This window comes from Danio rerio, chromosome 21 (genome assembly GCF_052040795.2).
Source record: "Danio rerio strain M-AB ecotype USA chromosome 21, GRCz13ab, whole genome shotgun sequence".
Classification (NCBI taxonomy): Eukaryota; Metazoa; Chordata; class Actinopteri; order Cypriniformes; family Danionidae; genus Danio; species Danio rerio.
The window spans coordinates 3580001-3607500 of record NC_141041.1 but is presented as its reverse complement, the minus strand read 5'-3'; the positions used below and the strand labels follow the sequence as shown (position 1 = coordinate 3607500).

Below are 27500 nucleotides of genomic sequence, written 5' to 3'. Positions count from 1 at the left end.
ATTATAGACTAAGAGAGAGAGAGAGAGAGAGAGAAAGAGAGAGAGAGAGAGGTAAGTGTGTCCATTACCCAGACTCAGGCTCTGTTTTCCAGTGTTACTGTTGGATTTCTCCCAGGGACAGATCTAAATCACTAAAGTCCGCCACAGTGAATAGGTCAACGTCTCTGTGTCTTTTCAGATTCTCTCTAAAGTGTGTTTGTGTGTGTCAGTATTATTTGAGACTAAATTTAGGATGTATATGATTGATTTGCATATAAATCTCCCATTAATATATATATATTTTAAACATTAAAAAATGACGGTAATAAAAGTTCTGTGGCCTGGCGCAAAATGCGGGGGCCCCCCTGCAGGGATCACTGACCTGAGGGACGGGGAAAGTCGGTGGAGCGACGACGCGAGGAAGCAATCATAAATTGAGGAGCGGGAAAGGGGGGCTGGGTGGAGTGACAACGCGGGGTAGCGGCGAGAGCGTCAAATCAGAATGAAGTTGTCCACCGCTTGAGAGGAGTTCAGAGAACTCAGACATGTGAACTTTGTTTCCGACCAGAGTTGCTTTCAGGGGTTTGATTATTGCGGTTGCCGGATTTTCAATTATTGAAAATCTTGAAGACACGGGGCCCCCTAATCACGCAGGGCCCCCCGTCCGCTACGCCACTGGTCTGTCGCCTCACAGCAAGAAGGTCGCTGGTTTGAGTACTGGCTAGGCCATATCTGTATGGAGTTTGCATGTAGATGGATGGACGGATGGATATATATATATACTTATATGGATATATATATATACTTATATGGATATATATATATATACTTATATATATATATATATATATATATATATATATATATATATATATATATATATATATATATATATATATACAGTTAATTTCAGAATTATTAGTCCCCCTTTGAATTTTATTTTTTAATTATTTCCCAAATGATGTTTAACAGAGCAAGGAAACTTTCACAGTATGCCTGATAATATTTTTTTCTTCTGGAGAAAGTCTTATTTGTTTTATTTCGGCTAAAATAAAAGCAGTTTTTAATTTTTTAAACACCATTATAAGGTCAAAATTATTAATATTATTATCATTATACAATAACTTGCCTAATTACCCTAACCTGCCTAGTTAACCTGATTACCCTGGTTAAGCCTTTAAATGTCACTTTAAGCTGTATAGAAGTGTCTTGAAGAAGATCTAGTCAATAACCTAGCTGAAGTTGAGTGTAAGAAGTTTCTCGCGTTCACATCTCTGCTTGTTCGTCTATTTGTGGTTTCTTTTTTGGTTCAGGCCAACCTGAGCTCCATCTCACATATTAGCCCTTCAGAGGAAAGACTTAATAACACAAGTGACGTTCACCTCTGGAAAAACATCTCACCAGAAATCTCGCTTTACCTTGCACATTTGTTCAGTTACATACACTCTTCAAAAGTAAAGTTTTTGAAACGGTGTCTAATTTAATTGCTGGGTCTCCTAGAGAGCTTTGAGTAAACAGTGGGCTCAGTGTGTAGTCCAGAAACCCTTGTAAATAGACATAATACCAGTGGCATTTCAGTCAAATTTATTTTGAGTAAAAATAAAATATAAACTGCTCAAAAAATAAATAAAGTGAACACTTAAACAACACAATGTAACTCCAAGTGTTCCCTTTATGTCTTTAAGCAGGATATACTGTATTTATGTTTATACAATTCTGTCTGGTTCTTGAACCTGATTGGCTGAAAGACCTGTGATATTCTGTAATTGCAGCACTCAAACAGCCTCTTCACCTTTGTGTATTACTCCGCCCACATAGAGAGACAGTAGATCAATAAACTCGCTACAGTTTGACAAATATTGCAGCTGTTGGACAACATCATGCACTTTTAAAGGTTTTTAGACGAGGATGTAGTTGTTTAGATTGCAACTATGTAGTTTACTTATAAGGATGGTGCCTATTGTAAATATTTATCATTACAAAGATTCAGCGCGTCAGCGGATATCAACCTGTCATATTGAGCAGAGCAAAGACAGTTGATGTTCTGCCACAAGATGGCGACAGACACAGCATAATAAGCCCTTAGAGGAGAAAAACTCCATAATTTCAAATTACAGCTGATCAAATCATTATAGAACGATTGAGCCGAAACTGAAGATGAGACGTGACTTTTAAAGAGTCAGGAAACATCAAAACACATGTTTTGAGCTGTTGACAGTGGTATATGTGTCCCACACTGCTAAAAACACTATTAGGACACATATATTTCACAAAAAAGTGTAAATTGGTTGTTTTTGTGTTATTTCGAGCAAATTCGTACTTCCGGTTTGTAACGAATTTTTGAAGCTGCGTCACGGCCATGAGATCTTAGTGTGTATTCCAGCATGTAGACTGGACGTCTGTACCTGGGAGTACTTTGTGACCCCTCTGGGTGTGCTACATTTATTCATGAGAAAGACTTGGTTCAAACCAATCAGCGCGCTCTATTGTGAATGACGTGCAACTTCGTTAATATGCATGATAGCTTCCAAGACTGTTTGTAGCTGATACAGTGATGCAGTGATTCAGACGGCAGAGAGATGCCACGTTGTGTTGCCAAAACAAGTGGGAGAAGAATTGTTTGGAGATATGAGTCGTCAGTGTTGCGTTTATAATTTGCTGCAGTGAAGGTTTTGTTTTCATTTTCCTGCTATGAGAGCACAGCTGGACTCACGTGTGGATTACAGTGCACACGACGCTCGACAGAAATAACTGTCTAAGGAACATTGTTTACCCGAGAGCTTCTCATCTCATCTCATCTGGCAAAGGTGAAATCCAGATTTGCCGCTTGTCCAACATCCAGTTGGTGTTGATTGTCCTGTCTCTACAGATTTGGTAAGTGAGCGACCAGTGGTTTTTCTTTGTTTATTCAGAGGCAAAGTTAGTTTGTATCGTCAGCAGTACTCTTTCAGTGTTTAAAGATGGACTATAGTCAAAATGAGTTCTAAGTTACTAAAGTTTACCATCTGTTAATATCATTACAATATTATAGACTGAAAGATCCGCTGAAAATGCTGATCTCCGAGTGTAAACAAATCAAACTATTACCGTCGTGTGGGATTTTCGCCGCATTTTGTGACAGGAATAACACACACGGCTTTCTGACGCTACCTGCCGAGTGCATCTAAGTTTCCGAGAAATGCAGAGGGTTTTTTTTCTCTCATTTACTGTCTGGTATCAAACATTGCATTAAAAATACACGCTTCCAGCAATTCCTCGAATCATTCCTGAATGAAAGAGCCAAACTGCAGTTAAACTCAACCACTTTATAATTTGGCAAATAATTCGATTACTGATGTCCATGTAAGCACAGTCACTGTCTTTCTCTCCTGCGTCTGTGTGTTTGTTTAGCTTAGCATGCGCTCAAATCGAAACTCCCAATTTTATGCAAATTTTTATGCACTTTCTCTCCTCCAACACTCCCTCCTAAACAGAGCTGGACACGCCCACTTTCCTGACTTTTTCCCATCAAGAGATGTGAAAAAACCGTGTTGAAACAGGGGTTTCGTGGCCCCTTAAGCAACTGTTTCATATGTATTTATTAATCATTCTTACTGTTTAAGGAACGAAACTCCTGTAGATTATTAAAGACGCAAACCCCTCAGCTGCACCTTCAGCAAACCTCCTAATTCCTGCAGCACGAGGACTTTATGATTGTTTATGAGCGTCAAAAGTGGCTGATCTGTTCGGCAAAATATTTGACTGCGTCACTGCATCCAAAACGACTAAAACAATATAACTAGTAAAATCTCCACTGTGCTGAACAGCACATCATCGATGATGTAAACGTGCTGAGGCCTGAATGCAATGTGAGTGATGGCCGTCGGGGGAAACGAGAGGGGGCTTCGGCCAGGTTTAAAGGGCCATGAAACCCCCTCGTTTCAGCAGGGTGTTTTCACACCTCTACTTTGGAAAAAGTCAGAAAAGTGGGCGTGTCCAGCTCTGTTTAGGGGGGAGTGTCGGAGGAAGAAAAGTGGGATGGTGTGGGAGTGTCTATTTGGGCACGCGCGAGTTTCAGAGTCAAAATATACACACACACACACACACACACACACACACACACACACACACACACACATACAGGAGAAAGTGATGGTGTTTAACCTACATGGACATCTGTAGTCGAATTATTTGCCAAATTATTAAATGGTGGACTTTAACTGCAGTTTGGCTCTTTCATTCAGGGAATTCATTCATGTCCCTCGCGACACACGAGATATTTGATTCGAGGAACTGCTCTAAGCGTGTATTTTTCATGCAATGTTTGATACCGCACGGCGAATGAGAGAAAAAAAACTCAGCATTTCCCAGAAACTTAGATGCACACGGCAGGTAGCGTCAGAAAGCCGCGTGTGTTATTCTGGTCACTAAATGCGGTAAAAACCCTACACGAGGTTAAAGTTTGGTTGTGGTGCTAACATGTTTACACTCTGTGCAATAGTTTGTTAGATACGAACAAACTGAATAAACAAAGAGCACTGGTCGCTCACTTACCAAATCTGTAGAGACAGGACAATCACCAGCAACTAGAGCCGCATCTTTATTAAGAGGAGACTACAAGCGAATCCGGATCTCAGCGTTTGCAGATGAGAACAGCTCTCAGGTAAACAATAATCCTCCTTAGACACGTAAGTTATTGTTGTCGAGCGTCGCGTACACTGTTAATCTACACGTGAGTCTGAGCTCTCACAGAGAGAAAATGAAAACGAAACTTAACTGCAGCAAACTATAAAAGCAACACTTCACGCTTGTTTTGCCAACACAACGTGGCGTCTCTGTCCTGAAAACACGGTGATAGTAATGAATATTAATGAAGTTGCACAATAGAGCGCGCTGATTGGTTTGAACCAACCTTACTCATGCATTAATGCATCACACTGTAAGACGTAATAAGACACACTCTGGCACAGACGTCCAGTCTGCACGCTGGAATACACGCTATTATGTCATGACCGTGACGCAGCTTCAAAATTTTGTTTCAAACCGGAAGTACGAATTTGCTTGAAATAACGCAAAAACAACCAATTTACACTTTTTAGTGAAATATAGGTGTCCTAATAGTGTTTTTAGCAGTGTGGGACACATATACGACTGTCAACAGCTCAAAAAATGTGTTTTGGTGTTTCGTGACCCTTTAAGGCAACTGTACATAGTGTGAGTACACCCTAAGCCACTCGGCCTGTAGCCTCGAGCCAGCACACACCTCACACCAGTGCCGATTAACAGCCATAACACACTGCTACTTTGTGTGATATTGCGCATATATAAATATACCGCAGAACAGAAAGATCCTGCAGCTGTTAAATATTCTTTAGTGAACCATCAATGATCTTAAAGAAGCTTTATTTTTAAGAGTAACAAGAAATGTGTATTACTTTACATTTTTAAAACAATTCCCACCATTTAATAAAAAACAAAATGTCAGGACTATTAAATAAAACTAAATTCAAACACACACACACACACACACATGCACACGCACACACACAAACACACACACAATATTTGTTGTAGAGTTTTACTGACTTTGACACGCATGCTTCTGTGATGTCATTTCGTTTTCTTTAGCTTACTTCTCACATGACAGTTTAAAGGTTTCCTGTTGAACTTCCTTCCACTCTGAAACTTGACAGACAAACTATACATGTATTAGTTATTTATGTATTTGTTTTAAAACAATGAAATCACATCGAGCTGACTGAGATGCAAACTAATTTAATGCAGGGGTTTTCAACCTTTTTCACTTCGAGCCCACTTTTTTATCTATTGACAAATATAAATATATATATATATATATATATATATATATACACACATACAGTTGAAGTCAGAATTATTAGCCCCCCTGAATTATTAGCCCCCCTGTTTATTTTTCCCCCCAATTTCTGTTTAATGGAGGGCAGATTGTTTCAGCACGTTTCTAATAACTGATTTATTTTATCTTTGCCATGATGACAGTAAATAATATTTGACTAGATATTTTTCAAGACACTTCTATACAGCTTAAAGTCACATTTAAAGGCTTAACTAGGCTAATAAGGTGAACTAGACAGGTTAGAGTAAATAGGCAAGTTATTGTATAATGATGGTTTGTTCTGTAGATTATCGAAAAAAAATAGCTCAAAGGGGCTAATAATATTGACCTTAAAATGGTTTTTAAAAAATTGAAAACTGCTTTTATTCTAGCTGAAATAAAACAAATAAGACTTTCTCCAGAAGAAAAAAAATATTATCAGACATACTGTGAAAATTTCCCAGCTCTGTTAAACATCATTTGGGAAATAAAAAAAAAAAAAAAAAAAAGGGGGCTAATAATACTGATTTCAACTGTGTGTGTGTGTGTGTGTGTGTGTGTGTGTGTGTGTGTGTATGTGTGTGTGTGTGTGTGTGTTTGTGTGTGTGTGTGTGTGTGTGTGTTTGTATATATATATATAAAATTTTATATATAAATCATTTATATATATATATTTTTTTTTTTAAAACATACACAGATTCAAAAAGAACCACAGGTCTACAGGGAGATTGCAGAAGGCCACCTTCTGCTTTAAATTGGATTAACTGAATATCTACTATTCAATATTTACAGAAATGTAAAATACAGTAAAACACCCTAATCTGTTGAAATGCGTCGATCTGGTGATGGTTCAGTTTGCAGCTGGATATTATTCAGTTCAGTTCAATTCACCGTTATTTGTATTGCACTTTCACAATGTAGATTGTGTCAAAGCAGCTTCACATGGAAGATTATAGTGAATTGAAACAGTGTAGTTCAGTTGTCAGTGTTTAAGTTCAGTTTAGCTCAGTTCAGTGTGGTTTAATAGTCACTACTGAGAGTCCAAACACTGAAGAGCAAATCCATCAATGCGCAGCTTTACAGATCTCGAACCATGCAAGCCAGTGGAGACAGCGGCGAGGAAAAAAACTTCACCAACTGGCGAAAGTGAAGAAAAACAAAACCTAGAGAGAAACCAGGCTCAGATGGGCACGACCATTTCTCCTATGGCCAAACGTCTTGTGCAGAGCTGCCGTCTAGCAGCTGGAGAAGCTGGACGTCAGCAAGACTCAGGAGACACAGGAATCAGCCTCATGCTCTCCACTCCTCCCTGACCACCAAAGCAACTGTTCAGGATACGGCCTGGTCCAGGATATGGAAACCTTGGGATCATCTCATCGCTGGTCTTGATCACATCAGTGGCGCTGGTGGCATCTCCCCAGGTGGAAATAGAGAATATAGAGCATAATAAACGTAGCTGCTGTTCATAGTGTATATAAACGAGATGCAGAAACCTGCGTGGAGCACATTCATGTGTCATACCGCTAAGTGATGCTGTACTAAAAAGATAAGTCTTTAGTTTTGAGTGTGTCTGAGCCTTGTACGTTATCAGGAAGGCTATTCCAGAGTTTTGGAACCATAAATGAGAAGGCTCGACCTCCTTTACTTGACTTTGCTGTTCGAGATGCTAAGAGAAGCCCCTTAATATTATTGGGAGATTGCCGACAGGAACGGTGAACAGCTCCGCCAGAGCGCGTCTAGCTCATATGCAAGTTCATTTTACATTCTATAGACATTTTTCTTGGAACGCAAAATTACCCATGATGCTTTGCGTGTATGCGCAAGGAGAATGTGAAGAACTTCCGGTCAGCAGCTGATGCGTGTAAACAGTCACATTTGGACAGCTTTGAAACGATAGTTTTAGTCTATTTATCCTCTTTGAACTAATACTGTTGTCCATCAGCAGCATCTCCTGGACTGATCATTTAAAAAAATGCGATCTAATAGGATGGAAAACAGCTGCTGTTAGACATTTTCCCCTCGTTGTCAGACGGCATCTTCTGCAGTTTAAATGAAGCCTCGTCATCGCTAAAGTCAACAGTTTCTCTTTATTTCAAATATATAATCAGCCCAAACTAATGTAATTCACCAAAATGTTTGACACACACACGTAGCCTGTACTGCGCCACTGACACACTGATTTAATAACGGTGACAAAGTGAAAATATAGGCTAGTGTCATTTCGAAATGACCGAAAAACACAAACCGTGGTGAAAACAACACATGAAATGAAACACAAACGGCTCGCGATTAGAATGAACAGCAAATCAGCAGCAGAGGATCAATAACAGACTTTTATTGCTCATTTTTGTAAATTGCACGACTTTCATACCTGTTAAGATTCATGCCAGTACTCTGGTTTGCTCGCTCTCTCTCTCTCTCTCTCTCTCTCTCTCTCTCTCTCTCTCTCTCTCTCTCTCTCTCTCTCTCTCTCTCTCTCTCTCTCTCCTCTCTGTGTGTGTTAAAGAGCCGCTGAGCTAACACTGTATTTCTGACAGCAGACACGTAAACTAGGAGAAAGTTTTTCTTGTATTTGTGACGCGCTTGAACCACATGTGACAGATTATAACGGCTTTAACAGACACATTTCTAAGTTGTGTGTCACAAAAACACTCTGTTATCCATTAAAAACATTATTGAAACCCATTTTCGGAGCGCAAATTACCAGTTGTACACGCTGTAAACGGAAGTTTTTAGCATTCTACCGGAGGACGCTGGTTGCTATGGCGCCCTCCATGCAGCAGCCATGAAAAAGGTCTATAGCAAAAACACCATTGAGCCTCCCACAATTGTAAACCTGAAGATCGCTAAAACTGAACTGTAAAATACTTTGAAAGCAAATTACACGTAAGAGAGATGACCTTAATGCTTGTTTATATTTTTAATCATTCCAAGTTTTAATGTTAGGAATGTTCTAAGTGAATAGGGCATAGGGGGGATAACTGGGAATAGAACACAGCCAGGAACTATGTTTCTAACTACAGCTCCAGAGGTGCAGTTGCAAGCATACAAGTTTGCGATGCAGTTTGCGAATGTTCATTGGAACGATGGATTTGGGAATCACCAAATCAACAAACTATGTTTGTAACGACACAACTTGCGACCTTAGTTGGCTAACCACAACTTTCGGAAACGCACCCCTGAGCTGTTCTTCATGTTAATTTTAGACATATTATCTTCCTGTCACAACTAGCTCATGTGTAACATCATAAACTGATATCCGTTTCCTGAGCACTAATGAATCTCTGAGCTATACTGACTCTTATGACGTTCTCGTTTCTTTATTTTTGTTGCTATTTTCTGCACAGTTTTGTGTATGAAATCTGCTGATTTTCGCAGAATAATTTTGAGAATATAGTAACTAAACGCTTAAAACGTGAAATAAATAAAAAATACTAACTTTAAACTTTTATTTGATTTAAGGTTTACAATGCAAATCCACTCAGATCCACTAGTTCCGTAAACAAAGTCAATCTCTCATAGTTTATCTGCTAAAAGACAGAAAATATGACTATACAAACTGCATTCTATACATAAATCATATAAACATCTGCATATTATTCAATCATATTACTGAAATTAACATAAAAACTGAATACATATACATTTGACTTAGTCTCTATTCAGAGGTTACCACAGCGGAATGAACCACCAACTATTCCACCATATTTTACACAGGATGCCCTTCCAGCCCAGTATTTGGGAAAGATCCATACACACTCATTCTCACACACACACATACACTACAGCCAATTTAGCTAATTCAGCTCACCTATAGGGCCAGAGGAAACCCACGCCAACACAGGAAGAACATGCAAACTCCACACAGAAATGCCAACTGACCCAGCCGGGACTCGAACCAGAGACCTTCTTGCTGTGAGGCCACAGTGATAACCACTGAGCCACCGTGCCATCCCATTTACATTTATGTGTGTGTGTGTGTGTTTGTGTGTGTGTGTGTGAGCCTACTTCTGGCTTTATGGTTTTGCTGGTAGCATTAACTCATCAGTAACCTGTAATGATTTCTGTATAAATACACCTGCTGACCAGGTGACAACAGTTCAAACAGTGCTGGGTATGCACAGAGAATGAGCTCTTGGTCACAGTGAGAGAGAGAGAGAGTGTGTGTGTATGTGTGTGTGTTTGTGTGTGTCTGTGTGTGTGTGTGTGTGTGTGTGTGTGTGTGTGTGTGTGTGTGTGTGTGTGTAATGAGAGGTTGTGTCTCTGGCTTTCAGCCCAGACTGATTCTACACTCACTCCCTACAGCTCTCAGATCAGTGTATTTTTCCTATAAATGGTTAAGAGTATTTGGGGAAACAGTGTGACAGCACGAAAACCAACCCTCAATCTCTCGAAGACCCACCAAATGTGCTAAAATCTCAGTAAAGTAATGAGCATATTAAAGCATTAAGTTATTGATATCAAGTCAAGCCTGAAATCATTCATAACCCTGGCAAATTCTTACTTATAATAATACAACAATAAGACAATGTACAGGATGCATCATTGTTTAAAGGAGATTGCCAGGGGTATATATATGAATACTTCTATAATATTTATAAATACAGCAGTTAAAATAAGCATTGAACATGTCATAATATATCCTGATAAATGTATTTCCATAGGAGCTGTTGACATAATATTAACCCAGATAATGTGAAGGCCCAAACTATTCAAGCAAACAAATTAACGAAACAAATTAATTCACAAAATCTATTTAATATTTTGTTTTAAATTATTTTTTATAAGACAGCTGTCTGAGCTTTCCATCCCTTTCTACACCTCCCTTTCTTCATGTGTTCAATTCTTGTCCCTGTGTCATTTCATTTTCTTACACATAACTTTATTTTAGGGTCAATAGAGTTAATCGGTTTTGTTTTCTTTGTAAGGATGCATTACTTTGGTTGTTTCTGACATCTGGTGAAAATTTCAAGTCAGCAATACCTTTAGAAATATGTTTTCTGACAAAAACGGTGACGTGTTCATGACATAATAAACATTTATGATAACAATATACACTCAATGGCCACTTTATTAGGTACAACTGCTTGTTACGCACATTTATAATCAGCCAATCACATGGCAGCAACTCAATGCATTTAGGCATGTTGACATGATCAAGACGGTCTGCTGCAAGTCAAACCGAGCATCAGAATGGGGAGGAAAGAGGATTTAAGTAACTTTGAAGGTGGCAGGGTTGGTGCCAGATGGGCTTGTCTGAGTATTTCAGAAACTGCTGATCTACTGGGATTTTCATGCACAACCATCTCTATGGTTTACAGAGAATGGTCTGAAAAAGAGGAAATATCCAGTGAGCGGCAGTTCTGTGGGCACAAATGCCTTGTTGATGCCAGAGGTCAGAGGAGAATGGCCAGCTGGTTCCAGCTGATAGAAAAGGCAACAGTAACTCAAATAAGCACTCGCTACAACCGAGGTCTGCAGAAGAGCATCTCTGAACACACAACACGTCCAACCTTGATGCTGATAGGCTACAGCAGCAGAAGAACACACCGGGTGCCACTCCTGTCAGCTAAGAACAGGAAACTGAGGCTACAATTCACACAGACTCACCAAAACTGGACAATAGAAGATTGGAGAAACGTTGCCTGCTCTGATGAGTCTCCATTTCTGCTGACACATTCGGATGGTCGGGTCAGAATTTGGCCTCAACAACATGAAAGCATGGAGCCATCCTGCCGTGTATCAAAAGTTCAGGCTGGTGGTGGTGGTGTAATGGTGTGGGGGATATTTTCTTGGCACACTTTGAGCCAATTGAGCATGGTGTCAACACCACAGCCTACCTGAGTATTGTTGCTGATCATGTTCATCCCTTTATGACCACAGTAAATCCATCTTCTGATGGCTGTTCCCAGCAGGATAACGCACCATGTCATAAAGCGTGAATCATCTCAGACTGGTTTCTTGAACATGACAATGAGTTCACTGTACTCAAATGGCCTCCACAGTCACCAGATCTTGATCCAATAGAGCACCTGTGGGATGTGGTGGAACGGGAGATTGGCATCATGGATGTGCAGCCGACAAATCTGCAGCAACTGTGTGATGCTATCATGTCAATATGGAGCAAAATCTCTGAGGAATATTTCCAGTGCCTTGTTGAATCTATGCCATGAAGGATTAAGGCAGTTCTGAAGGCAAAGGGGGTCCAACCCGGTACTAGTATGGTGTACCTAAAAAAGTATCCGGTGAGTGTATATTATTAGCAGTTTACAAGGGATTCACCTATTAACTATATTATTGTTAAATGTGAATTCAGTGCACGTTACAAATACAACAGTAAAAGTTTTGTAATAATACAAATAATATAAAATATTCAAATAAATTATAGATGTTTTCAGCCTTTTAAGCGTTAAAAAACGTTTTCAAATCTCCTGTGGATAAAAGCAGACCTGAACGCATTACGAGGGTTAAATTACACACAACACAGACACATTACACGCATCTCATCCAAGATTGAAGAAAACATGAAGGAAAACAGCTGAGTATTCAACTTTCCCTCATTTTGGAATGTATAAATGCTAAACACACACTTTCACAGCCACACACACATGTGCGCGCACACACACACGTCAGCAGCCATCAGGCCTCTACCGCAGCACTCATGAAATGAACGTCTTCATTTGACCGTCAGCTCTCTGTATGTTTATTGCTCTGGTCTGCTGGTCATGGCAACGTCTCTCTGTCTTTTCTGGGATTTTTCCCTCTGCATTTCCATTACTCACCTCTCAAATCTGCCGACTGAAGCGCTCTGCAGCTGTCCGTCCTTCTGCATCAGGGAAAAGATGGAAAATCTAGTTATATGCAATGGGTTTAGCTTTTAAATGATGTATTGGTTTTAATCATGTTCTACTTACCTCAATAATTAAAACTTTTTCTTTTATCTTCTGTTTTTAATTGCTTGAAATGGACTTTTCAATTTGATTTTCTTGTTTTAGAAAAGCTAAGTTACAGTCCTCGCATTTGATTGGCTAAGCAAACAAGAACAAATATTGCAATCAGTTCATGATTTTCATTGTTCAGTACAAATATCTTGGAATTTTAATTGATGATTCACTTTCTTTTAGTTTATGAAAAAACTAAAAGTGATTTTAGGCTCCTATTTCAGAATTAAGAGCTGCCTTTCTTTCGATGCTAAAAGGAAGCTGGTTGATGCAACATTTATGTCGATAATGGGCTACGGTGATGTTATCTATTCGCATGCTTGATCTTAGAGTCTGAATGCATTGGATACTGTTTGCCATGGTGCAGTAAGATTTATAACTCATTTTAAATCTCTTACTTATCGTTGTGTGCTGTACACGGGTAGGTTGTTCTGCTTTGTGCATTCATAGGCTCAAGCATTGCTATTTTCAATTTAATTCCAACTACCAGCTTCCAGCTAACTCTATCAAACCTCTTCAGATGTTTCAGACTGCAGCAGCACGAGTGGTCTTTAATGAACCTAAAAGAGCACATGTCACTCCGCTGCTCATCCGTTTGCACTGGCTGCCAGTTGCTGCTCGCATCAAATTCAAAGCTCTGATGTTTGCTTACAAAGCGACTTCTGGCTTTGCTCCTTCTTATCTGCTCTCACTTCTGCAGATCTATGAGCCCTCCAGAAACTTGCGTTCTGTGAATGAACGTCGCCTTGTTGTTCCATCCCAAAGAGGGAAGAAATCACTTTCGCAAACTCTCGCATTCAATCTGCCCAGTTGGTTGAATGAACACCCTAACTGCATCAGAATGGCAGATTCACTCGCTGTCTTCAAGAAACGACTAAAAACTACAGCCATCGGTTCTCCGCCTCCTTCTTCCTGGGTTTCGGCATCACTGTAATGAAGTTTACAGCCTTTTGGCCGCCGGGAAGAAAGAGGCGGAGAACTGACACAGTTTTAAAGAATTTATTCATAACATTAACGGCAGCTCCTCACGGAGACTGCCGTCAAACTAAAAGCAAAAGTAAAACAATATGTCCAGGCCCGGTTCTTTCTCGGCTACCTCTGCCATCGTTCCTCCTCGTATAGTCCAGAGCTCCTTCTGTGGAAATGAGGCTGCCGCGTAAGTGGATGCACCTGTGGTGCGCACCAGCCTCGAATCCTATGGAAGGAGCTCTGGACTATAAGAGGAGGAACGATGGCAGAGGTAGCCGAGAAGGGACCGGGCCCGGATATATTGTTTTACTTTCGCTTTCAGTTTGACGGCAGTCTTCGTGAGAAGCTGCTGTCCGTTTGTTTTGGTTTATTCATGTTATGAATAAATACTTTAAAACTGCGTCAGTTCTCCGCCTCCTTCTTCCCGGCAGCCAAAGGGCCGTAAACTTCTTTACACCCACATTCAGAGAATCCAGCAAACTTTTTGATCACAGTCTTAGGAGAAATGTTTCCTAACTATAAGACGCTGGCTGAAGTGGCGCGTTTGGTCAAGAGAAGTCGAATTTCCGAGGAAAAGACAATCTCCCTTGATGCGTTTGATTACGCACAGGCAAGTACCCAGTTCAAAATATGAGGTAAGGCAGACAGGAGATTTTGTTAATTTGTCAAATAAATAAATGAATAATTTAGCCTATATGCTCGTCGTGCAAGTTCATTATTAAAATATGAATGAAAAAAGCAATCGGAAAGTCTGCAAATAAATAACGATCAATAATAAGTTATGACGTAAATTTTACAACCCTCTCCATCAAAATGACGGACAATCAGAAAGTCTAACGCGACCTCTGGTGCATATATACTGCTCTAGGTTTCATATATGCACATATATCCTCATATAGTTTCTTTCCATGTGGGCAGGTTGAGGCTCACAATCCACAGCTTCATCTGAGTTTTTAGCCAAAGCCAGAGCTGAACTGGGAGAGATTCTGGAAGTTCTCCTTTGTCAAATGCTAGAGCTATATCTGTTTTATAATTCTCTGGAACATAACTAAATTAAACTGTGAGCTCTTTTCTTTTTGTGCTGTGTCCTCTGAAAGCACAAATACAGAAAGAGAGGAAGCTCTGTGGAAATAGCAGCGTTTGGACGCCACTTTAGCTTTCTCTGTTGTAACATCACAGCGCCTCTGGCCACGCTCCTTCACTGCGCGGTTTGGTGAAAGCAAGCAACCTGAAGCATTTGTGATCTCACCAACTTGGATATCTTTTTTTATAGTCCCCAAACTTCATTCGCTGCTTTGCTAAGCTAACTCTGTAAAAGCCAATGCCTCCCTTTGCATTGAGCGTCTTACATTCAGAGATGTTGTTTATGTTCGCACAGCTACATTACACATCAACTAAAGTTTTAAATATGATTTCGTACTGGACCACCGCTTTAAAAATTGTGCTATATAAATAAACTACACACAATCACACATGCGTATAGCAGATATCTATATGAGATCAGAAAATCTGTCCTCCTCCAGATGAAGTGGTGTGGAGGTGTGTCTGGGCTGTGGGCCGGACTGTCTGTCTCACACACACACACACACACACACACACACCACAGGAAAAGAGCAGTACAGATAAAGGGCTTTCTTCCATTACGCGCAGTCGGACTCCGAGCTCCCTGCACGTAAAATCACCGCTCAACTTCTGCACAACCCAAAGATGGAAATATAATAAATAAAACAAATTCTACTTTAAAAACAGAGGACACACGAATGGCTCTCAGTGAGGAAACTCTGCGCTTTGTCATATCTGATGGTGAGTTATCATCAAATACAAGATTACAGAAGAGTTTTAGGCATCAAATACAAGATTAAACTCAAACGAGAAATAGTTTTAGGCGTTCAAAGAGCATTTACAAATGATATAACGTTTTGGGAAACTATAATGTTTAGCGTTTAAAAATATTGCTATTATTTAATGTGCAATTGAGGACATGCACAATAGCAAGTTCAGTGCATGTTTTGTGATTCTGGATGGTATTATTATATGTTTTATATATTATATGAATTAAAAATGACCTTAAACATGTTATACAGTGATTCAAGTCAACTGTTTAACTCTTGGAGACTTAGCTTTTGAATTCCTTTAGAGTTGCAATGCGTTTTCTCTGCTGTTTCGCTGTGTGTTTTTAATAGGATTACCAGCATTATTGTAAGTTGGATGTGCTTTTCTTTTGGACAGTAATGTGATTACAGTGTATTTTGAGCATGTGGATGCATTCTGTATTATATGTAGCTTATGATGACTTGATTACTGGTTTGAAGGTGGTCAGATGCTGGTTGACCACCCACTATGTGGACTTTACAACACTGCACTGTAACCATTTTAAACCAGACAATAACGTTTGGGGTTAGTAAGGCATTCATTTATTATATTTAAAGAATTAATAGTAGCTCAGTGGTTAGCACTGTTGCCTCACAGCAAGAAGGTCGCTGGTTCGAATCCCGGCTGTGTGGAGTTTGCATGTTCTCCCCGTGTTGGCGAGGGTTTCCTTCACAGTCTTAACACATGCACTATAGGTGAATTGAATTAACTATGCTGTGTGTGTGAATAAGAGTGTATGCGTGCTGGATGGGCATTCGCTGCGTAAAACATAAATAGCTGTCGGTTCATTCCCTTGTGGCCACCCCTGATAATTAATGGACTAAGCTGAAGAAAAATGAATGAATGGTAGAAAGGACACATTAAAAGATCTAAAGTCAGATCAAAACTCATTTTCAAGATGGTTTGGACAAAATGTGTATGTAAAAGTGACAGTAAATGTATTATGTTCAGCTTTCATGTAGTTTTTATGCATGCAAATTAAGACAAGGTTTCAATTTCCTCCAAAATATATTTTTAAACATTTTTTATTTATTCTTTGATGATTATTTTTGTTTTAGGTCATGAATCCGCACACTATAATGATTTCTGTAGGATCACTTGACATTGAAGACTGGTGTCGTGCTAAATAGTCAAACTTCAGGAATAATTTCTATTTGAATATATTTTCATATTAAAACCTTCATTTATTCATTTTCTTGTCGGCTTAGTCCCTTTATTAATCCGGGGTCGCCACAGCAGAATGAACCGCCAACTTATCCAGCAGGTTTTTACGCATCGGATGCCCTTCCAGCCGCAACCCATCTCTAAGAAACATCCACACACACACACACACACACACACACTCATACACTACGGACAATTTAGCCTACCCAATTCACCTGTACCACATGTCTTTGGAAACCGAAAACCGGAGCACCCGGAGGAAACCCACGCGAACACACAGAGAACATGCAAACTCCTCACAGAAATGCCAACTGAGCCGAGGTTTGAACCAGCGACCCAGCGACCTTCTTGCTGTGAGGCAACAGCACTACCTACTGCGCCACTACATCACCAAATTAAAACCTAATATTTTATTTTGTAATAATGTTTTTGTTTCTATTACAAACATAAAATAAATGATCGCAATATCACACTTTTAAACAATACACTACACTGTAAAAATGATATGATCAATAAGACATCATATGTAATGAGTAGGGCCAGACGGAATCTGTGGACATCGTTTGCTGTTTCTGCCCAGAATTTTGTTGAAAATCTGCGGATTTATGTGGAAGGATTTTGGGAGTATCATAACTAAAACCTTAATATATAAACCAAAAAGTAATACATTATTAACTTGTATTTAATGTTTACAATGCAAATCCAGTTAGATCCACTTTATTTGATAAACAAAGTAAGTTTCTCATACAATATGCCGGCTAGAAAATGAATGAATGAACGAGTTCCTATAGAAATTCATTCATTCATTCATTTTCTTGTCGGCTTAGTCCCTTTATCAATCTGGGGTCGCCACAGCGGAATGAACCGCCAACTTATCCAGCAAGTTTTTATGCAGCAGATTCCCTTCCAGCCGCAACCCATCTCTGGGAAACATCCACTTACACACACACTCATTCACACTCACACACTACGGACAATTTAGCCAACCCAATTCACCTGTACTGCATGTCTTTGGACTGTGGGGGAAACCCATGCGAATGCAGGGAGAACATGCAAACTCCATGCCAACTGAGCCGAGGATCGAACCAGCGACCTTCTTGCTGTGAAGCGACAGCACTGCGCCACTGCTTCGCCTCCTATAGAAATGGAATAATAATTGAGTAAACAGTGGGCGTGACTTGTTTTTCTACTGCGAGCTGATTGGCTGGTTTCATTCACAAAGATGGGGAAAAGGGTTTGGGGAGAGTTATTACAACATCACAGACTCCTCCTCCACACCATTTCTGTGTGTTGTCAAAACTGACAGCTGGAGGGGGCGTGGTTAAGTATGCTAGCCCCGCCCAAAGATAGACTTAATGAGGATTACTGAGAATTGAACTGAAGATAATTTATTTATAAACTAATTTCGAGAGGATCACGTGTTTATGATTGACCACAGCTGGTCCTGTATTAGCTATCATATGGTTTACCAATCAGATGAATCCAATACAATATAAATAACCAGAGTTTCTTACCTGAGTATCTTCGTATTGAAGAGTCCCCCTTTCCATCTCTACTCCTCCTCCTTTCCTAGATGGACGGCACGGCACGACGAACGTCACTGTTTTGAGTCCTTTCTGGGCCAGTTGATGTTTCTGTGTGGAGTTTGTATGTTCTCCCTGTGCTTGCCCCTCGCATGGGGTTCCCCCAGGTTCCCTAGTTTCCTCTCACAGTCCAAACACATGCTCGATAAGTGAATTGACAAACCAAACTGACACTATAAATGAGCTCTCAGTCAGGCTCTTACCTATGCCTCAGTCAGCAGCTTATCTCTCTAAAGCGACTCCTACTATCTATCTTAGGCCCCGTTTACGTAGTTTTGCTACGGTTACGCCATCCGTCAACACTATGCCGGAGTTTTCGAGCGCCAAAAACGAACCGTTTTGGAAACGCTGGAGAGGCTGTTTTCATTCTGAACTGCTGCTGCTCCGTCTCAGTGTGGATGACGGAAAACAGAGACATCTGAAAACGGAGGCGGGGCTGCTGAGATTCGCTAGCTGATTGGGGCTTTTGTGTCATTGCGTCTCCTTCCCTTATTCGTCAAGCCCCTATCACATGACTATAACACATGGCTTTAACGCTGCCGGAAGACAGCAGACCAGCCTTCACTGTAAACAACAACATGGACACAGAAGTGGGAGTGTTGTTCGCACTATTGTTTGTTTTAGGCGTCATTGTGCAGTTATTCCTTTGTTACGTTTAGTAACAACTCGACCTCGTCGTCTGTCCACAAAAATACCTCTCTTGCTTTCTTTGCCATCGCGTTCATTGTTCAACCGACGTTTGTTGACTAACAATAACCAAATGCCGAGCGAGACGCATGCTTCCTGTTTATACTTGAGCGCGCATGACCAGAGTGCGCAAATGGTCACGTGATATCCGTTTTTGGTGGCGTAGCGTGGACGGAGATATGTTCAGAAATGCTAGGTGAATCGCAAGTGTGGACGCGGATCGTTTTTGATCTAAGACGCCGTTTTAAAACTAAAACGCACTAATGTAAACGGGCCCTTAGACCCTAACTAAACCAGGGGAGTTCTTTAGACCAACCTGAGTTCTCCAAACAAGGAGTCCCAAACTCGAGGATTTTCTGAGCTCAGGGCTCTCTCCCAGGACAGCATGCCAAACAAGCTTTATAATCAATCATCAGCTAAGTGTGAACTCTTGAACTATACAAGGGCAAACTTTAATTTTTTTCTTAATGACATGCACAGATGAATTGTACAAAACTAGCAATGTGAGCTAACAAAATCACGTGGTGAGTTTTGAAATCATTTGTACTTATTTTATGTCTTTGAATGTGACTTTAAAGCACGTCTCTTTTCTCTCTGCAGGGAGATGTGTGCCACCGACATGACAGTAAAGGGTGGTGTTTGACCGACCGCTCACCCTGAAGAAAAGAAAACATTCACAAAACACCAGTCTGTGAGCTGTTTTTACCAGCACAAGAGGCGCTGCTATGATCAACCAACACATCTACAACCATTACAACTTCACCGGAAAACTAGACAATCGCAATGAAACCAAAGGGGCGCCGATGGACCCCAAAATAATGGCCTTTTATGTTGTCTGCAGCTTGATCGTCTTGGAGAACCTAATCGTGCTGGTGGCCATTTGGAGGAACCACAAGTTTCATAATCGGATGTACTTTTTCATCGCTAACCTCGCTTTGTGCGATTTGCTCGCCGGTGTGGCTTACATCGCAAACATACTGATGTCAGGACAGCGGACGCTCCATTTATCTCCAGCCGAGTGGTTCATTCGTGAAGGAAGTATGTTTGTGGCGTTGGGCGCTTCGATTTTCAGCCTGCTAGCGATTGCAATCGAACGCCATCTCACCATGATCAAAATGAGGCCTTACGACGCTAACAAAAACTACAGAGTCTTTCTGCTCATAGGAACATGTTGGTTGATCGCCATCACTTTGGGATCGCTTCCCATTTTGGGATGGAACTGTTTAGAGGATCTTCCACAATGCTCGACTATATTACCTCTATACAGCAAGAATTACGTTGCGTTCTGCATTACCATCTTCATATCGCTTCTTCTAGCAATTTCAATCCTCTACGCGCGTATTTACGTCCTCGTCAAGAGTAGCAGTCGTAAAGTAACCAAACACAGTAACTGCGAGCGCTCCATGGCTTTACTGCGGACGGTCAGTATCGTCGTTGGCGTTTTCATCGCATGCTGGACGCCGATTTTCGTGCTTTTGTTAATCGACGTAGCGTGTGGTCCCAAAAGATGCCCGGTTCTTCTGAAAGCTGATTGGTTCGTTGCTCTAGCTGTTTTAAACTCCGCTATGAATCCCGTCATCTACACATTGGCCAGCAGAGAAATGCGAAGGGCCTTTTATAAGCTCATATGTGGATGTTTGGTGAAGGACGGAGTTGTGGGATGCAAAAACACGGATCCAAGTCGGAGCAAATCTAGCTCCAATTGCCCACGAGTGGCAGAACAAGAAAACCAAGATGTCGGCAATTCGTAGTTTTTTTGGTGACTCTGAGGTGTAGATAGTAAAGCAATGCAAACAACTGCAATGTTCTGAGTGTTTCAAGCTGATCAATATTTTGATATTTAAAAGTACATTACAGCTGAATTATGACCCCCCCCATTTCTATTTAACAAAAGTTTTTTCCAAAAATGACTAGAATACTGTTATATACTTTGCCGACCTGTGTACTTATGTAGCAGAGGCCAGCTAGTAAGTCCTCTGACCTCTGAAGGTGCTCTAGCGACAGACCCTAGAGGCCATGGTCTTTAGCCTCCTTTTAAGAACAACCGACTCACATGCGGAAGGTCGACGGTTCGATACCAGCACGGAGCGGATTGGGTGGCGTAGGACCGGCGGGGTTACATTGGTGCCATGACCCGGATGGGAGTGAGGTTTAGGTGGGTGAGTGTAGCAGAGGCCAGCTAGTAAGTGCTGTGCAGGTAAACCTCACTCCTCTGACCTCTAAAGGTGCTCTAGCGACAGACGCTAGGGGCCATGGTCTTTAGCCTCCTTGGTAGAGTAACCAACTCCCATGCTGAAGGTCGCCGGTTCGATACCAGCTCAGAGCGGATTGGGTGATGTAGGACCGGCGGGGTTACACTTATATTATCTCAAATGTTTGTAAGAATGTTAATATCCAGAGAAATCAATTTTAGCTGGCTCTGTGTTCATGCTAATTGTCACACCCTCCATTTCTGGTTTGGGTTTGAAGAAAACAGGGACAGCAGCGAGGCTTTAATATATTGTAATATATTACACATGCAAGTTACTGTGTTGCGTTCATGTTGTGGATGTATCTGTTTGGCAAAATGTAGTCTGCATCACCTCTACGTCGTATACTGAATTTAGTCTTTGAATATCATTAAGTCATTCTTCAAAAAATTGATGATTATCACCTTGCTTTGCCCTCCAGCCTCACGTCATGTACAACTACAACTCCAAACCACTCACAAAAATCAACCTAGCAGCCGTGACAGAGCCTAAAGCACTCAGTGTGTGCACTAAAATGCACACTACAGCATTAGTGCATGCTATAGGACTTTTGTATGCACTTTTTAAGTGCACTTAAAGCATTAGAGCATACTAAAGTGCACACTAGAGTTACACGTTAAGTGCATAATGGCACAAAGTCATAACGTTCCCCACAGTAGAACAAAACATTTATTTAAGATGAGTAAAATATTCATACTTGACAAATATATTGAATGCATTTATACAGCGATATGTTTAATAATGTACCCACATGAACAAATACTATAGTAATGTAAAGTAAATACTATAGTAATGTGTATTGTGTATGTTGCAGTATTCACAACTCTTTGTTAATAAATGCGTCAACATACTTTAGTAATAAATATGGTGAACTGATAAACTGTAATGCCCAGGTGTCAAACTCAGTTCCTGGAGGGCCGCAGCTCTGCAGTTTAGTTCCAACCCTAATGAAACACACCTGATCAAACTAACTGCTTTAGATTTGTTTGAAACCTACAGATAGGTGTGATGAAGCAGGGCTGGAACTAAACCCTGCAGGGCTGCGGCTCTCCAAGAGTTGAGTTTGACACCCCTGCTGTAATGTATACCGTAGTTCTTACTATAGTAAACATTGGTGTATTGTAGCACCCTATATATGTGGAAAACTACACTATTGGGTTATTTGTTTATAATAAAATAGTTTATATAGATCTGTAGAATCCCCACATCAGATTAATTATATATAGTATGGCTCAAACACACTGTAGTATTTACTTTAAATCACAATAGTATTTTATTTTCACCTGGACATATCTTTAATGTTGGTAAAAGCAGGAGTGGATGTAATATATTAGCATGTTTTACACCTTTGCCTTGGCATATTGTTTGGAGGTTGTTCATTTTGTTGAAGTAATTTAATTGTGAGATATTTAAACTTTAACCCAATGACTAAAACAAAGGGATGTGTGTAAATGTAGGCTGCTGTAAATGTATTATAAGATTAAACGCATGATGTTTAAAGCTGTTTACAGTACTGTATGTTGTGTGTGTATTGTGGATATTATTAACTCACGCTCGCCCTCTGCTGGGCACAAACTAACAGCACAAACCAGTTGTAATCGAGATCTGTGGCTGTTTTTCAAGCGTCTAAACTACGTGTAAACCATGATTTACAGAAGACTCCCACTAAAAAGTAAATCAAAGTAACAACAGTTTATATATCACGAACTCTTATCAGGCATATTTAGAGAGAAAATCATTTAAGTACATATTTATTAATGATATTTGACAACCAAAATATTATTAGCCATTTTTAAGCTATATCTTTATACTGCTGTGTTTCGAATAACTATTGGTTACTTCTTTTATATATTATTTTTTTGTGTTACCCTGAAAGGTGAATGGAACTTTATTGCATAAAAGTTATTTGACGCATTAGAGTAGACACTGTACTTGAATTTAATGATTACACATATAAAACTTCCTCTTCTAAATCTGTTGCTCACTTATTTTGGGAGTGTCCCTTTGTTAAATCTTTTTGGTTGGATGTAAACTCTCTAATTTTCCAAAAGGTTTGGTGATTTTTTTTAAGCTATAGACATGTTATTTTGGGGTTTTATATAAAGGAAAACAATTCTTTAATTCAACTTTTTGAATAAACCTCATTTTATTTATTGGAAATTTTTTATACACAAATGCAAATATACTCATTGTAAGCCTATTTTTTATTTTATTTTTTTAAACGAGAACTAGCTCTTTATTTAAAAAAAAAAACTCTTTATTAAAACATAAAATATGTGACAAAACCAAAACCAAGGGTTATTTGTTATTAAACCAAGAGATACTTAAAACTCCTCCACTACCGCCACCTTATCACAGTGGAGGGGTTTGAGTGCCTGAATGATCCTAAGAGCTATGTTGTTGGGGGCTAATGCCCCTGGTAAGATCTCCCAAGGCTAACAGGTCTCAGGTGACAGGTCAGACTAAGTGCGGTTTAAAAACCCCTTATGAGTACAAGAACATCAACGACCGTGACGTCGCCTGGGCCCCACCCTGGAGCCAGGCCTCGGGTTTGGGCTCGTATGTGAGCGCCTGGTGGCCAGGTTTTTCCCGTGGAACCTGGGACCATCCTCCCGCAGGCCCACCACCTGCAAGGGGAACCATAAGGGGCCGGTGCATTGTGGAATGGGTGGGGGTCGAAGGTTAGGACCGCGACAACCCGATTGTCAGACACAGAAACCGGCTCCATTTGATATTTTCATGATTTATATATAAAGAGTTTACCCCAAAACAAAAAATTAATCACATTTTTAAATAATGCTTGTTGAAATTAGTTCTACATGCAAAACAAACAGTTTTTTTTCTCAGAAATTAGGGTCAAATATCATCCACTGAAGTTCTTCAAAATAAATAAATAAATAATAATAGGTGACGTGGTGGCGTAGTGGGTAGCGCTTTCATCTCACAGCAAGAAAGTTGCTGGTTCGAGTCCCGGCTGGGTGAGTTGGCAATTCTGTGTGGAGTTTGCATGTTCTCTCCATGTTGGTGTGGGTTTCCTCCGGGAGCTCCGGTTTCCCCCATAGTCCAAACACATGCGCTATAGGAGAATTGATTAACTAAATTGGCCATAGAGTATGAGTGTGTGTGAATGTGAGAGTGTATGGGTGTTTCTTAGTACTGGGTTGCAGCTGGAAGGGCATCCGTTGAGTAAAACATGCTGAAATAGTTGGTGTTACATTCCTGATAAATAAGGGACTAAGTCAAAGGGAAACTGAATAAATGAATAATAATTATACATTTCATTTTAAACATGCTTTTTTTAACCCCCAAAGCACCAAATTTAGACTGAGCAGAACAGTTTTGCATCAATGATAAAGACTAGAGTTAATCCACAGAAGCAGAAAGAGGAGCTGTGCTTGTTTTCTGAAGTCCGGTGACCTTCTGAACATCAAAACTGAAGAGCATCAAACACAGACCAACTTCACAGAGAGAAACACAGTCTGCATCAACAACACCCATGGAGCAGAGAGAAGTTGATCTGGGACTGTTTAGAATTTACAGATTACTATTATTAATTTATTATGGTTTTTTTTATCATCTTTTTAGCATCATACTGGGGTGCATTTCCGAAAGCCGTGGTTAGCCAACTAAGGTCGCAAGTTGTGTCGTTACAAACATAGTTTGTTGATTTGGTGTTTCCCAAATCCATCGTTCCAACGAACATTAGCAAACTGCATCGCAAACTTGTATGCTTGCAACTGCACCTCTGGAGCTGTAGTTAGAAACATAGTTCCTGGCTGTGTTCTATTCCCACTAATCCCCCCTATGCCCTATTCACTTAGAACATTCTGACCTTAAAACTTGGAATGATTAAAAATAAGAAGCATTAAGGTCATCTCTCTTACGTGTAATTTACTTTCAAAGTATTTTACAGTTCAGTTTTAGCGATCTTCAGGTTTACAATTGCGCTCCCTTTGCACTTTGAAAACATTGATGTCATTTTGAACACAGCTGTGGCTCATAACGAAAGGTGACCTATTATTTAAAAGCGGAATATCTTTTACGTATCTAAAGCTTATGAAAACAAAAAACACAGCATACGCTAATGCTTTTAATTTATAGTAGATTATTTATGAAGTATCTGTACTGTATATGACATGGGCCTGCTGGTTAGAACATTTCTGCTGTGGTTTACATGTGTCAAATTGTAAAAGTAGCCTTTTCAAAAAAATAAATAAATAAATAAATAAACGATATCCTACTTAATAATAATGATAATAATCATAATAATAATGAAGATCATCATCAACATCATTAATATTTTTTATATTATTATTAAAGTATGATTTTCTTTAATTTCCTAATAAATAATAAATATTAAATCTCATTTCTTAAAAAATAGCCTCATTATTTATTTATTTATTTATATGATTTGTGCATGATTTTAGAATACGTGTCAGCTTTTGTAAGTGATTTTATGTTAATTTAGAATAGAATATGTAATGTTCTTAATAATATTTGTAAAGGAAACACAGGGTCTATATGTGCCCTTTAAATATTTCAATTATGATGGAAAGCGAGTGCATGTTTTTACCAAAACGAATATTGGATTTTTTTAATGCTTGTGCATGTAAAGCAATATAATATATGCACAAATAAATGATGGGGTTCTTCTCTACAGAAGTTTTTACCACTCAGTTTACAGCATCACGTTATAACTAACGTGGTTCAAATGATGGATCTGCGACAGAGAAATTATGAGTTTTGGGAAACACTCGTCACTACATCGTTCTTTTCCCATACGATGCATTGTACTATGATAGTTCAGCCACGATCTAAGTCGTTATTTGGGAAATGCCCACTACCTGAGAGATCTCGGTCTAGGAGGGCCAGTGTCACTGCAGGGTTTAGCTCTAACTTGCCTCAACACACCTGCCTGGATGTTTCAAGTATACCTAGTAAGACCTTGATTAGCTTGTTCAGGTGTGTTTGATTAGGGTTGGAGCTAAAACCTGCAGGACACCTGCCCTCCAGGAACAAGTTTGGTGACCACTGCCTTAAAGCATAGGTCTCAAACTCAATTCCAGGAGTGCCGCAGCTCTGCACAGTTTTGCTCCAACCCTACTCAAACACAGCTGATTCAACTAATCAAAGTGTTCAAGAGTAGTCTTGAAGGTTGTTATCACCCATCCACATGATTAATCAGCTATTTCCGGAAGTTAACTGGAATTCTGTTTATTATTATTTATCAAATTTCCCATTAGTTGTATTTTATTAACATCTACCCCAACCCTAAACCCAACCGTCACCCTAATGTAAAAACAAACCTGTATCTGGAGTCTTCTCTATTAGTAGAGCTGATTAACTATGTAGGTGGATGATTACAGCCTTATGAGCCTATACTAGTAGTTACAGAAGGCCCCTACTGGCCCATATCTATCAGCTGATAACAATCGAGTGATAACATTGGAAGCGGGTGCAATTTTAATTTGTGTGTGTGTGTGTGTGCGTGTTTTGGTTTGAGTTGCAGTTTTTGCTACAGCATCATGAAAACAGGAAAGGCAGCATTGTTTGCAGTTGGAGTCAGTTTAATTTGCATCATGTCAAAGAACATCTTTCCCTAAATGCAGTCATTCAGAGAAACAAATGAACAGACTCTGCAGAGTTTACTGAAAGTTTGCTGGGATTTGGCAGTTTCAATCGGGACAGTAAATTTGTGTTAAGGATCACTTTTGAGTGTCAACTTCACATTTATCAGTCTTTTATTATTACACTACTGAGGTTTCGCCATCATCTAAAGATAAAGAGTTAATCTTAAACTAAACTAGTCTTTCTTTTTAAAGTTATCTATTGATTCCTGCAACTTTGACTTGGAAAATACAGGGCGATATATTCATTTTTCAACGAAAATATGCGCATGTAAAAAGTACAGGTTTTAATCTTGTGCTGTAAATTCTCTGTGATATTATTCTGTTTGCAGGGTTATATTTAAATCTTTAGACAAATGGCAAATTAAATGTATGTATGTTTTTCACATATATTCACCCTGTGCCTCCAAATCATTACCTCAAGAGTTTGTGGCTAAAGTCAATACATAAATATCATGTGTCGTGTCATGTGCGTGTGAGAATGACAATATTCAAAGTGATGCAAGAACGCAAACGATAACAATCATTTTAAAATAATCAATTTAGAGAAAGATAAAACTAAATCCGCAGTTGAGCATATATGAAACTGCACTCAA

At 39.7% G+C, this 27500-nt stretch overlaps 1 protein-coding gene and 1 long non-coding RNA gene across 2 annotated transcripts in view; one reads left to right on the top strand and one right to left on the bottom strand.

The window, feature by feature from the left end:
• LOC147838686 (uncharacterized) overlaps positions 1–27500 on the bottom strand; it is a 1589207-nt gene that overhangs the window by 71701 nt on the left and 1490006 nt on the right. The window lies entirely within an intron of this gene.
• s1pr3b (sphingosine-1-phosphate receptor 3b) lies at positions 15371–22781 on the top strand. The gene is made up of 2 exons (XM_087300550.1): positions 15371–15525; positions 19629–22781. The coding sequence occupies exon 2, from the start codon at positions 19754–19756 to the stop codon at positions 20777–20779; it is 1026 nt and encodes a 341-aa protein (XP_087156676.1). The 5' UTR covers positions 15371–15525; positions 19629–19753; the 3' UTR covers positions 20780–22781.